Genomic DNA, 14,175 nt, shown 5'->3' with positions numbered 1-14,175 from the left:
CCAGTAACAGCAAGCAGGTCAGTTGTGGCCGGGGGGCCTGGGGTGGGGCGAGGAGGTGACGCCAGAGGAGCACAAGGGAATGTACAGGGATGAGGGAACTGTTCTCTGACCACACACATCTGTCGAAACTCATCTCATCGTACGCTCAAAACGGGCAGATTTTGTCGTGTTATTTATGCCTCTTAATAAAGCCGATTTTAAAATAAGAAGCAACATGGGTCAATCCATGGGTAGAGACAGAAGGCAGATTGGTGGCTGTCAGGGGCTGGGGAGTGGAGAGTGACTGCTACAGGGGACAGGGTCTCCTTTTGGGGGGATGAGAATGTCCTGGAACCAGAGGAGGTGGTGTCTGCACAACCTGTGGATGTGCTAAATGCCACTTAAACTGGACACTTTAAAATGGTGAATTTTTTGTTATGTGAATTTCACCTCAAAAAACAAAAAAGAAAGAAAGAAACTAGCAGGCAATGTGATCCCCCCGCCCAGCGCCCCGGAGTGGGGTGACTGGACCGAGACCGGGGAAGCCATGGCCAGAGGAACGGAGACACCAGGCTTGCGTGCAACGCAGACAACCGTCCCTCCGCGTCTACACTGCTGCCGGCCCCAGCGTGTGTACAGAGGTCCCACTGAGGGTGGATATCGCATAGGATACCTGGACACGGGCGACTTCGTCACCAAGTTGCTGTGGGCACAACCCAACAACCACCTGGCTACCGGGAGCTGCTGCTCGAGTTCTGAGTGTCATTACCAGGTTCCTTCCAGAACTAATCTCCCTGCCGCCATGTCTTAGAAAATCTGGAAGGGGGAGGCTGGGAGGCGTTTCTCCATTTTCCTCACCTGGAACTAGGGCTGGAAGTATTCTGAGGACTAGTCCAGGGAACATTTAACAAAAGCCTTTACCTGCTGAAGCTGTCTGCTGTTCTGCAAAGGGGTCATTCTGGAAAGGGTCGCCTAGATTGGAGAGGAGGGAAAGGCTTATTAGCTCTGGGACGGAGGAACAGCACCTGGCAGGTCACCTGGACATGGCTGCCCACCTGCCAGGCCTTTCACTGACTTCTACTCCCCACCCCCAATTTAGGGAGCAAATGTTACTTCCTTCTCCACCAGCCCCTGCCCCCGGTAACTTCAGCATATCCAAGTGGGCAGCCTGGAGGCGGCGGCCATTCTTGGCTAGAAGGTTCACGATGGCATGGAAGGTATCACTGGCTGCTTGGCGTGGGCCAGAGATATGGAACGAGCCAGAACTCACTTCTCTTTCCACGCCCAGTTTCCTTTATCTCACCGCCTGCCACCTCCCACGGTAAGAGAACATAGGTCCCCGGAGCTGTCCCACACTTCACTGGCAATGCACTTGAACTTCCAGAGCTGCCTGATTCATCTCTCAGACCTAAGATACCTCAGCCCCAAACCTGACACTTGAAGGGAGCTCCCACTGCCCTCCCCCGCCTCCAGATTCTTCTCAGAAATGTACAGATAACCTTCTTGGAAATACTATTTTGCTCTGAAAAATGGAGAGAAGTTAGGAAATCTTGTTTCTAGAATTCTTCTTAGTTATTCTTGACTCGTACGTGAGTGACTCTGGGTAAACTCCTGAGAGTAGGAAGACCTTAGGCTTACGTAGCAATCCATGGTTTCATAGGTACTTTCATAATCATTGATCTACGGTATCAACCCTGCAAGGTGAGCAAGGCAGAGTTTATCAACCTGCCAAGGGATTAGGAAACTGAAGCAGTTTGGAGTTTAAGGGCTGACCAAGAAGCCCTCAAACACAGGAATCTTGCTGTGAGCGTGTAGCTCTTCCCACCGCATCCTGACGCTCAGCTCTGTAGTTAACAGGGTAAGATAAGAAACTCAAGAGGCTAATTAGGCTTCAAGAATTCCTTTCCTCCTCCATTTCAGATCATGCTATTTCCTCACTTGTCAAGCCACTGAACAACTCCAAATGACATAAAATAAACAGTCTTTCATCAAGAAAGTGGGCACCAAGTGAGATACCTTTGAAAGGGTCAGCTCCTTTAAATGGGTCGGATTTGAAGGGGTCCTCTGCCTGGAAAGGATCCGGATGCAATTCTTGCGTGTTGTTGCTAAATAACAAGGCTTTATTTTTGAAAGGATCATCCTATAATTTTGTGAAGAAACAGGAGAGGGATTTTATTATTTCGGATTTAAAGCAAAGTATAGAATTCCATACCTAACTTGCATTTTCACTTTAAGTAGTAAGACCATAAAAAGAATGATTTAAAAAAAATGATGAAGTATGGACTTCACTGAATAATAATGTTTGACGCTGGTTTATTAGTTATGACAAATGTACCACGTAAGATATGAACAGGGAAAACTGGGTATGGGGTATATGGGAACTCTGCCCTATCTTTGCAATTTTTCTGTAACTATTCTATATAAAATAAAAGTTCAGGCCAGGCACGGTGCCTCATGTCTGTAATCCCAGCACTTTGGGAGGCTGAGGTGGGAGGACTGCTTGAGGCCAGGAGTTTGAGACCATCCTAGGCAACATAGCAAGACCCCTGTCTCTACAAATAATTTAAAAAAATTAGCCAGGTGTGATGGCAGATGCCTGCAGTCCCAGCACCGTGGGAGGCTGAGGTGGGAGGATCACTTGAGCCCAGGAGTCTAAGGTTGCAGTGAGCTATGATCAGGCCACTGTACTCTAGCCAGAGTGACAAAATGAGACTTTGTCTCAAAATGAATGAATTAATTAATAGTTAATTAAGAAATCATTGAGTAGAAGCAACCCAAATGTCTATCAATGGATGAATGGATATACAAAATGTGGTCCATTCATACAACAGAATATTATTCAGCCTTTAAAAGGAAGGAAAGTCTGATACATGCTACAACGTGGATGAACCCTGAAGACATTATGCTGCATGAAATAAACCAGTCACAAAAAGACACATACTGTGTGATCCCACTCACAGGAGGTCCCTCGAGTGGTCAGATTTATAGACACGGAAAGAACGGTGGGAGCCAGGGGCCGGGGTGTGGAACGAAGACAGTGTGATGCACGACAACGTGGATGTACTTAACACGACTGAACTGCACCCTCAAAGACGGTCACGATGATCATTTTTATGTCTATTTTGCCGCAGTTAAAAAAATTTTTTTTTAATTCATTGAATCAGAGAAAAAGTGATGCTTTTAGACATATTACAAAGAAAACATAAACAGCCACTCAACAACCGCAGCACAGGGCTCATTCCAAAGTGTAGTTTCCACACCAAGAAACACCTTAGTTGTTTACGCTCTGTGAGGAAATGAGTACTTCTGCAGTTAGAATTACTAAAGCATGTACAACACTTTGCATTTAAAAAAGGTGCTTGTTTCTAGAAACAAACAGGCATCTTGAAGCCAGGAGAAAAAAAGTATCGACTTTTGAAGAGCACATTGTTGTAATGGAAAACAGCCTGTGAGGGGTGGGTTTGTAAAATACACGGGAACAAGCACTTGGTTTAGAACTAAGCAGTGTATTTTAGTTACTAAAGACACGCCCTCAGTGAAAACACGATGTTTCACGGTTATATTAAAAAAGCATAGCACCCTCGCTGAATCTGGCAAATATGTTGTCACCTTTGCGCAGGACTGGCAGACCAATCCAGTGTTCCAACCAACCGAAACCAAATGATCACAACACTGAGACTTTTGTGAAAACATAGACAATGGTTTGGGGCAATGACATCAAAGGTCCAAGAGGGCTGCCACCACCCTGGGGCAGCTGACTCAGGGGCACAGGACAGTTCTCGGAGGTATTAGGTTAAGAGAAGCCACGGTCCGGGCTATGAACGAGCGTGAGCCGGCGTGGGGGCCTCTTCCCCGGCCCTGGCTCTGGGAGAACGCACCAACATCCCTGCCCTCTGCCGAATACGCAACAGTTTTCTTACCTGGGGAAGATTAGCCGGAGCCTCTGACCACAGGGCTTCCCAGGGTGGGGAAACCGAGCCGGTTCTTAGGCAAGTAAAGAACAGATGTCCGAGAGCACCGCATCTGGAAACAGTGCTGGGATTCTGCACGGACGTCACGGTGCTGACGACGGCAAGACGCACGCGCCCAGCGAGCGTCCGACAGGGTTCTCGGACACAGACATGGATGGAGAAGTCCTGATCTAAGGAAGCCAGGGGGCCAGAGTGGAAAATGCACTTCTCGCGCTGCACTGTGGGGCAAGGGATGGATTTGTTCCAGGAGGAGGACAGAGGGGGACCACCACCTGAATGAAGTGGTGAGTTAAGAATGATAGCTTGGCCTCAGAACAGAAGCTTCTGTTTAGTTTTTTAATTGACATTTATTTACAAGTTGGGTTTTTCCTTTCTTTCTTTCAGTGTTTTTAATCGTCGATTAGAAGGCTGCCAAATGAGTGTACAATGGCAGAAAAGAGAACGAGGTTCTGGGAACTCTGGCTGCAAGCCTCCTGTATTGAGTTGGGGCCTATTAATCTCCTTAGGAGGAATTATCTGCCTGAGTCCACCATTGCTCCTTCACCTTCAAAGAAGAAGCCTAAGAAGACACAGTGGCATTCGGGTGGTTAGGTTACCTAATGGTGGCTTTGATTCTAACTCACAGTTTCAGAGTAGAAAACCGGACTTCCCCCCCATTACAAAGATGTCATCAGGCAGGGCGTGGTAGTTGAGGCAGGAGGATCACCTGAGGTCAGCCTGGGCAACATAGCAAGACCCCCTCTCTACGAAAAAATTTAAAAGTTAGTTGGGCATGCTGTATGCACCTATAGTCCCAGCTACTAAGGAGGCTGAGGCAGGAGGATAACTTGAGCCCAGGAATTCAAGGCTGCAATGCAGCCTGGGAGACACAGCAAGACCATGTCTCTCGGGAAACAAACAAACAAACAAAACAAAAAAAAAAAAAAACAGAGATTCTACCAACTTCACTACACCAAGAAGAACTGACCCATTTGCCAACTTAGGGGACGCAAGTACACAGACAAGTCCTGGGATGAACAAAATGTCTCCTCACAGAGGTGAACATCTTGATCAAGTTTAGCAACCAGTCTTATGTGCTGCCCTTCTTAAGAAACAGACATGGCCAGCCGGGCGCGGTGGCTCACGCCTGTAATCCTATCACTCTGGGAGGCCGAGGTAGGTGGATCGTTTGAGCTCAGGAGTTCAAGACCAGCCTGAGCAAGAGCGAGACCCCGTCTCTATTAAACATAGAAAGAAATTATATGGACGCTAAAAATATATATAGAGAAAATTAGCCGGGCATGGTGGCGCATGCCTGTAGTCCCAGCTACTAGGGAGGCTGAGGCAGGATGATTGCTTGAGCCCAGGAGTTTGAGGTTGCTGTGAGCTAGGCTGACGCCACGGCACTCTAGCCCAGGCAACAGAGTGAGACTCTGTCTCAAAAAAAAAAAAGAAAAGGAATAGACATGGCAACTCTGAAAGGGCACTGAAGAAGTTTCTGGGATGGTCCTTTCCTTCCTTCCCTGCGAATTTGGGTGGTTGGCCCAATGTAAATGGTGCTGGGCAGGGGTGTGCTGGCAAATCAACTGTCTGAGAAGAAAAAGCCCTGATTTGGAGCTTCTGCCAATTCCTGTGGTGCAAATACTCCCACCGTGGTGGTTTCAAGTAACCACAGGTTTAACCATCAGCTCGTGAGTCCCTATTTAATAGTTGACTTTGGGGAGTCAGTAAGAACTGGCTCTGGAAATGTCACTGGGGCTACATGTGACAGATGACCCGAACTAATCTTTCATGACAAGTTCTCGGTGAGACTTAAGTCTAGAATGGTTTATTATTAATACTACCTTCTCTCTACTCTAGGTTGGTTGGGGACTGAGCAAGAGGCCAAAATTCTCATAATCAGATGACAGACAAGAAATAAATATGGCTTTAAGAACCCTGTGTCTCTTGGAAAAAGTCTCATTGTGTGAGCTTAACAACTTGGGTAACTTGGGTAGACTTGTCCAGACATAGAAAGTTCCAGAAGCAACACTTCGGTTATACTTTTCTCAGGGACCTAAATCCCCCACCTTCACCTGGCAAAGAGAACTAAGAGAGCACTCTCCTTGCCCTGGAGCAGTCCCGAAATGTTTAGGAGTAAATGGGGAAAAAAAAATCCTCTTCAAAGTGTTTATTAAGCAATGGAAACAAACCAAAAAAATGCTTTAAAGACTGTATTTGTACAATAAGATAAAGATAGTTTTTCTTCCAGACACTGGTTTCCTATGTAACATATCTGATGTCTACATTCCAAGAGTAATTGACTCATGTAAATTTTGCCCCACTTAAAAGATGATCAAAAATAACAAGAAAGGTAAAAATCTGTGTGTGGGGGGCTCCACTGGCTACTTGCGAATTGCCACTTCACTACCAACTTTTTTCCAGGGAAATCAATCTTTAAAAAAACCTGCAAAAGGGGTACTTAAGAGGGACCTGTTCCCTGACCCAAGACCGAACGGGGCAAGCTGAAAGCCGAGCAAGGGGGAACAGTGCCAAGATGGGAAAGGAAGAGCAGGGTCGTGAGGCGGAAACACACACACCGAGAACAGGAGCAAAGCACGAGGTTCTGGCTTCATGTAATTCATGAAGGATGAACGTTCACTGTTTAAATCGAGACGACAAAGCGGATGACGAGCCCAGCGGCAGACATGGAAGTCACCTGTTTATAAGTCCGAGAGAAAAGAATATTTGGGGAGGACAGAGGGAGGCAACGCACCCAGAGTGGGCGGGACAAGAGACAGGGGCTTGCCAACAGCGGCTTCTAAGGGACCCAGGGAGGCCTGTGCTTCCCCGTGAATTCCTGAAGCTGAGCACTTGGCTACTGAGAAAAGAACCATGTCAACGAATGAACGTAAAGAGGTGAGTCTGGTGTTTAGAGAGAGGGAAACCATATTATTGTGACAGGGAGGAAAAGGAATTCAAGACGCCAACAGGGCGAGGAGCAGAGGGGCTCTGGAAGAGCGAGTCGCAGCACGGGGTGAGCTGTTAAAGGCAGCAGAGCACCACGAAACATCGAGACCAGCCCCGGCCCTTCCATCCACTCCCTCAACAGCACAGCCAGACAAAACGGAAACCGCACATGCCTGGGGCCAGGGCTGCAATGGCAGGCTCTGCTGTAAATGACAGGAGGTGACAATCTGAGGAAGAGGTCACACCAGCCTGAGCCCACAGAAATCTAAGAGGCCAACAGCCCGAGCCCTTGGCCTGATCACACTCCCATGGTCAAGAGGTGCTGACATTTTAAACATAACCAAAATTTCAGGAGAGAGCCCAATTCGCAGTTGAACAGCAATGCCCTGGGAGGGCTGCCTGCCACTTCTCTTGATCTTCAGTGAGATACCTGATTTTCAAGGTGCTCCCGGTGGAAACAAACACACTCCTGCAGACTCCCCAGTGACCCCAGATTAGAAGAATGTGGGGTTTCCACAATGAATGAAGAGGCTGATCCAATTTCATCTCTGTTAAGTTTGAGAAGCCCTGCGAATTTGGGTGGTTGGTCCAATATAAATGCTTCCACGGGGATGGAGGGCTTCAAAAATGGGTTTTGCAAGGATTCGGGCCTATCTTGGGCTTTGTCCTGGACACCAGGGTGGGGCTCGGCCACCGCACTGCACTGCGGGGCCTGTGCAAACATGCCAAGTGGCAGCAGAAACCAGAAACGGCCTGAGCTGGGACAGAACCAAGGTTGGCCATGGACAGATCCAGTGGGTGGGGCAGTCTCTTTTCACACCAGGGGACTGGTTCCTGGTACTGTAATACATTTATTCAACCTTTACCATGGCTCCAAAACCGCCCCTCTCTGCCAGGGAGACGCCTTCACTCAGGTTGGCCAGGTCAGTCAGGCTGGCACCGTGGACCCCGTCAAGTGCCTGGTCGTACTGCTCGAGGCTCCGGTGGGCGTCCTGGCGGCTTTCATGCAGCTGGGAGAGCTTGCTTCTCGCCTGCGCAACAGAGACACAGCCAGCATCACACAGGGTTCAGGACACTGCACCAGGCAAGACATTTTTGCTGACACCCAACTCCAGGCGTTCACATGTGTCAGGAGTGGAGCAGAGGACCTTGTCGGCAGACAGAAATGAGACCGCTCATACGCCAAGCCATGACCTTGTCGCTGCTCTAGGAGGTCTCTTTGTATCCCCACCCCTGAGAGGGTAATACGTTCAAACAAACATTTGCTGATTCTCAGGCCGGGCATGGTGGCTCACGCCTGTAATCCTAGCACTCTGGGAGGCCGAGGCGGGTGGATCGCTCGAGGTCAGGAGTTCGAGACCAGCCTGAGCAAGAGCGAGACCCCGTCTCTACTAAAAATAGAAAGACACTATATGGACAACTAAAAATCTACACAGAAAAAATTAGCCGGGCATAGTGGTGCATGCCTGTAGTGCCAGCTACTCGGGAGGCTGAGGCAGGAGGATCGCTTGAGCCCAGGAGTTTGAGGTTGCTGTGAGCTAAGCTGACGCCACGGCACTCACTCTAGCCTGGGCAACAAAGTGAGACTCTGTCTCAACAACAAAAAAAAGAAAAAAAAACAAACATTTGCTGATTCTCAACTAATGAAAAGTGGACAAAACCCAGATTCATAATCTGTTCAAAGTGATGTTCAACAGTCAATTTCTTTTATGGGGTTTTTATTGCCCCATTAGTTCCTTCTTGTTCCTGGAGAAGGCATGTGAAGACAGGTAGAGGAGGACAATCTGCGAAGTCAGACAGACCCGGGCGTGTATCTGAACTCTGTCTCATGCATGCTGTGTGACCCCAAGCTAGTATCTTAACCTCTCTGTTTCCTCTTCTCCAAAATGGAACAATAGAAATGATGGGAAAAACACCTGCCAATGGTCCTCGACATACAACGATCTGATTTATAATTTTTTCACTTTGTGAGGATACAAAAGTGACCCGCATTCAGTAGAAACTGTACTCTGAACTTTGGCCTTTTCCCGAGCTAATGATACATGGTGGGACACTGTGACGGTGCCGGGCGGCAGCAGTGCGCTGAGACTCCAGGTCAGTCGCACAATCCTGCGGGCGAAGCCCCGGGACTCCCTCGTGTGCTGTGCGGCTGGCGGTTTTTAGATACTGTGTTCTGTGTTTTCACATCCCATCGTGTCCACAAAATGCCCATTTTCCATCTATGAGATTTGCAACCTGCGACTGGTTTATCAGGACATAACCTCCTCGTGAGCCGAGCAGCATCTGCACTGCAGTGTCTGGCAGGGTGGGCACCAGCACCGGCTAATCATCATTACCATCATGCTATGATAATTATTATTATCATTATCACACACGCCTGTGTCTTGGCTCCCATCTAGACTTTACAGACTCTAAGGGTTGGAAGGGAAAACACTCAAAATAGTCCCACAGATATTAATTAACAATAAAGCACAACACGGGGCATGAACTCTCTGAATGGTACACGTTTGTGATCAACTTCTGCTTGTAAAATAGCAAACAGAGCGCAGAGATTGGTTCACTCAAGAAAGAGAACTTGGCTAGTCACCGAGGCGTGGGGCAGCACAGAGGCCTGCGACTGCTGCGCGGGGGGGTGGGCAGGGAGGGGCCCTGGCTCTGCTGGGGGCAGCAGCCGCAGACCCTGGGAAGCCAGTGCCACCGTGGGCTGCGGAAGAGTGTGGCGGCACCCTGGGCGGCCTGGAGGTAGACTTGGAGACTGGGGGTCCCGGGGTGACGCTTGCTACAGGGTGGTGCCTCCTTGACACGCCAAGTTCTGTTCGAGGCCTTGGAGGATGGATCACTTCTGTCCTCTCGCACAGTGACAGAGAAGTCGTTTCTCCAACACTGTGCGTCTTGCGTGCGGGAGGCCCAGGCTGGAGAGAGGGGCTCTCTCCAAATGAGCTGCTGATGAAATGTTCTCACCCAGTCCCTGCCCGCTCCCGGTAGATGAAGTGTGGGCAGCTGAGGCAAAGCAAACTGCCCCCAGGCCAACGTCAACACTGGAGCACACTGGGGAGGTCTCGCACCGCACCTCCAGGCCAGCGCCACCGGAGAAGAGACCCTCACACAGACGAGGGGGTGAGCGCCAAGGAAACCAGCAGCCGCAGTGCAGACGCTCAAGGCTTGCTGGTCACACGCACCTGCGTGACTGCCCCAGCACTACCCTCTGCTTGGCAGAAGACGCCAGAAGACCCCAGGCTTCAGCTGCGCATGGCAGAGACCCCACCCCCACAGAAATACCTGGTTGATCTCGTCTTGCGTGGATTTCAGAGACTTGATGATGGTTTCCAGCTGGACTCTCCCGGCCTGAATGCTCTGCTCCAGCTGGGTTTCCTCCTGCTGCAGTCGGCTCAGCTCTGACTTGGCCCGGTTCAGGTCGTCTTCCTGGGACTTTAAGTCGGATTCCTGAGACTGGATTTGTGTTTTCAGTGATGAGATCTGAAACAGATTCACAGTGCAGGATGAAGCGGGACTCCAAGAAAGAACCCAGTTCATGTTCTTGAACTTCTCGAACAAGCTGACCCAGGAAGGCAGACCCCGAGCCCGGGCCCGAGCCCGGACACCTAGCTTCCTTATAAGGCTCCCTTTCTACACCTGAAAAGGAGACACAAAGGAAAAGGCGGACAGGCTCATGCCCGTGAGACTGACAGAAGGTCACTTTGGAATAAGGAGGGATGTGACCAAGCATGAGCAATCTGTGTGTCCCCGGGAGCTGCGTGTGCCCATGCGGTTTGCTGAGGCTGCCGCCTCTCTGGTTTGTAACAAGCAGCAGAGACCCTAGAGGAGGTGGGACAGGCACCCTGGGGCCCCCCATATAGTGGGGCACAGGCCACAGGGGATGTCCTCGGGGCACAGGTTCATAGGGACCAAGGCCATTCGCTTACACAACGTGGTCTCTAGGAACACAGGTGGGTGACTTGGAGGTCGGGCCACAAGTGCTTGGGCGCTTTTCCCCGTGACGTTTTAAACAACTCTATTAAACTGATAGGACGTCTTAGCGTTCCGTTTCCAGGCAACCAGGAGCCCAGAGAAGCCCTCGGGAAGCCCCCACCCCCACCCTGTGGTCGGGGCACTGGCCCCCAGGAGGCGGCTCCAACTCACCATCTGGGTCTCATCCTGGCACTTCTGCCTGACGTCACTCAGCATGTCTCGGAGCTTGGCCTTCTGCTGGTCCATTTCGTCGAGGCGGTCTTGAGCGTCTTGCTTCTGAGCTTCGAGCTCTTGCAAACTGCTCGTTTCCCGGTCTAGATCATTTTGTAATTCCTAGGGAAGAGGTGCAGGGATTTACTTGAAGCCGGTACAGATGAGGCACATCTGAGATGACGCAGTCACAGCCTGGGCGAGAGCCCCCAGAAGTCCTACGAGACCGCCGGCAGGGCTGAGCGCAGGGCAGGCATCCCGCAACACCCGCTGCTGATGCTGTCTCTCGGGCCAGGGGCCCAGCCTCAGGTTCTCACTAGCCCCTCCACAGATACTGACTGACGGCCTGCAGAGGTGAGGCACCGAGAGAAAGGCTGGCCCCTCAGTGATGTGCAGTCACGGCTGCAGAGGGGAAAAGACAGCCCCCAAACAAAAATACACTGGAACATGTGGCACCTAGGAACAGCATGGTACTTCCTGAAGGGCTCATGGGGAGACCAGAGTCACACCACGTGGGCAGAGAAGATGCCCACGTTAGCACCATTTTAGGTGGACCCAGTGGGTGAGCAGGTGCCAGCCACGTGAAGAGCTAGGGGCACACAGAGCATGGCAGAGGGAACCGTGTGAGGCCCCAGGATGAGGTGCGAGTGTCCTGGTGTCACACTCCAGCTGGAGCAAAAGGGAGTAGGGTAGAGGTGGCAGAGGCTGCACCCTGCAGGCCCCGCGGAGGAGACCATGCCGGGCTCTGCAGTGTGGAGCCTGGCGGGACGCGCGTGTGGGGAGTGGGACACAGTGCCTCTCCATTTCTAAAGCTTCCTCCAACTCGGCGGGATCCACCAAGACGGTCAGTACGAGAATCCCTTGCCTCGACGGTTCCACTTCTGGGAGAGAGTCCTAGAGGCCTGTGGCACGTGTGAAGACACACACTTGCGATAGATTTCCATGGGGAGGCTGGCTGGAACGTTCCAGCACGGCCCACACCGTGGAACACACCGCAGATACAGAAACACTCGCAGCTGTGCATTCCAAGTTACGACGGGAAATGAGCAGGGCCCGACAGGGCACACATGTGCTTCACAGTCACGCAAACAGCAAGGGGAAGGTACGTGTGACGCACACCGACCTTTCTGGAAGGCTCCTCGGGAGCTAATGAACGGCACCTCTGAGAAAGGGGGCGCCAAGGAGAGGGCAGGGGCTTCTCACCTCTTGATTTTCACCTGTGCAAATGCATTATCTATCTTTAAGATAAGTAATGAAAGCTGAAATAGCGGGCGGGCGTGTGAAAAGCCTCCCTCTGGCCACCGTGCGGAGTGTGGACCACGTGGGCAGGGACTGCAGGGCGGGGGCTCAGGTGGGGCTCAGGGAGAGGCCACAGCAGCCCGGGCCTGGGTGAGGTGGTGGTCGGGGGTGGATTAGTGGGGAGCTGTAGGTCATGTAGGTCAGGGAGGACAGGGAGGTGACACTGAGTGCCAGGAAACCCAGAAGTGGCCTGGGGTCTCCCTTCTCCCTGCTATGGGGACAAAAAACGTCCTGGCTCTCATTTCCCCGTCTCGACAGTCAGATCATGCCTCAGGGCAGCTGCGGTCTGTGATCCCCAATCTCCGTGCCCCTGGCCTTTCATTGGAGGGGCAGATCTGGAGGGTGATGAGGGAGTCATTCTGGACACAGTCCTCATGAAACCAGGGAGAAAGTCCCCAGTGGGTGCGTTGGGAAGGCCCTGGAAACAGAAACTCAGGAGTGTCGGTGTTGAGATGGTTTTCTTGTTTGTTTGGTTTTTGCTTTTTTTTTTTTTTTTTTTAGACAGGGTCTCACTCTGTCACTCAGGCTGGAGTGCAGTGGTGAGATCATACCTCACTGCTGCCTCCAACTCCTGGGCTCCCTTGTTCTCCTGCCTCAGCCTCCCGAGTAGATGGTACTATAGGCATTAACCACCATGACCGGTTAATTTTTCTATTTTTTGTACAGACAGGGTCTCACTCTTGCTCAGCTGGTCTTGAACTCCTGGCCTCAAGCCATTCTCCCACTTTGGCCTCCCAAAGTGCTGGGATTACAGGCGTGACCCACCTCGCACGGTCTCAGATGGTATTTAAACATGTGGGAATGGATGAGGCCTGGGGGGGAGGGGCACGGATGAGCCTGACGTAGCCCAATGCTCTGAGAGACGCAACCAGGGACGGAAACCTCTAGAACCTGCCACATCACTCCTGGCCCTGCCACCGGGTGATCCTGGCCGCTCACTCCGATGTCCCCGAGCCCCGGAGTTCTCATCGGCACCACGCTGACCCCTTTCAGGCCACAGCCCACGTTTCACAGTCCCGGGACACTGCGGGCTCTGATGGCCTTGGCCTGCTTTGCGCCCACCCCCTGAAGAGAAGTTCCTTCCTATTTCTGCCCTTAAATAAAAACCAAAGATGACAAAATGCATACACCACATACTTCATGCCCGGGGAATATTTGCCTGGAAGAGGCATAACATGAGGACAGGGGGAAAAAGAACTCGCTGGCCATGTGCTGTGGACTGAACGTCTGTGTCCCCCTGCCCCCCAAATTCCTATGTTGAAATCCTCACCCCTAAAGGGATGGGATTAGCAGGGGGGCCTTTGGGAGGTGATGAGGTCATGAGGGTGGAGCCCTCGTGAGTGGCTTCAGTGGTCTTATCAAAGAGACACCAGAGAGCTGCCATGACCCTTCCACCATGTGAGGACACAGCGAGAAGGCGCTCCCTGTGAACTAGGAAGCGGGACCTCACCAGACAGACTGTCAGATCCTGATCTTGGACCTCCGGCCCCTAGAACTGTGAACAATGATACATTTCTGTTGTTTATTAGCCACTCAGCCTATAGTATTTCGTCACAGCAGGCCAAGTGGACAAAGACAACACGGTCCACGCTCAGGCTGTGTTGGTGTCTGCGAAGACAAAGGTGCTCGGGGACGCCTCGCCGCTCCTCCTAGCAGAGGGTGCCTAGCAGAGCCCACTCCCTGGAAGCCCCTGTCCTGCTCGCTCTTCCTCCTCTCTTTGCCCCTCTTGCTCTTGCTTTCCCCTGATATATAAATCCACGGAACCGAGAAATACACATTTTTAACCTTCCTGCGTACGTTTTTGCACTGTAGGTTCTCC

General features: G+C 51.3%; 1 protein-coding gene across 4 annotated transcripts in view; it reads right to left on the bottom strand.

Moving 5' to 3' along the window:
- EPS15L1 (epidermal growth factor receptor pathway substrate 15 like 1) overlaps window positions 1-14,175 on the bottom strand; it is a 99,414-nt gene that overhangs the window by 32,358 nt on the left and 52,881 nt on the right. For all 4 annotated transcript variants that reach the window (XR_011234398.1, XM_069477231.1, XM_069477232.1 and 1 more), the window contains exons 14-18: window positions 11,019-11,180; window positions 10,158-10,355; window positions 7,745-7,909; window positions 1,996-2,119; window positions 901-951 (exon numbers count right to left, since the gene is read on the bottom strand). Coding sequence is in view for 3 of the 4 variants with exons in the window: in XM_069477231.1 (XP_069333332.1) it covers window positions 901-951; window positions 1,996-2,119; window positions 7,745-7,909; window positions 10,158-10,355; window positions 11,019-11,180 (700 nt within the window). In the remaining variant the exon portion in view is untranslated. The remainder of the gene's footprint in view (window positions 1-900; window positions 952-1,995; window positions 2,120-7,744; window positions 7,910-10,157; window positions 10,356-11,018; window positions 11,181-14,175) is intronic.

Source organism: Eulemur rufifrons, chromosome 2 (genome assembly GCF_041146395.1).
Source record: "Eulemur rufifrons isolate Redbay chromosome 2, OSU_ERuf_1, whole genome shotgun sequence".
Classification (NCBI taxonomy): domain Eukaryota; kingdom Metazoa; phylum Chordata; class Mammalia; order Primates; family Lemuridae; genus Eulemur; species Eulemur rufifrons.
The sequence above is the reverse complement of the archived record's forward strand: the minus strand, read 5'-3'. Positions and strand labels throughout refer to the sequence as shown.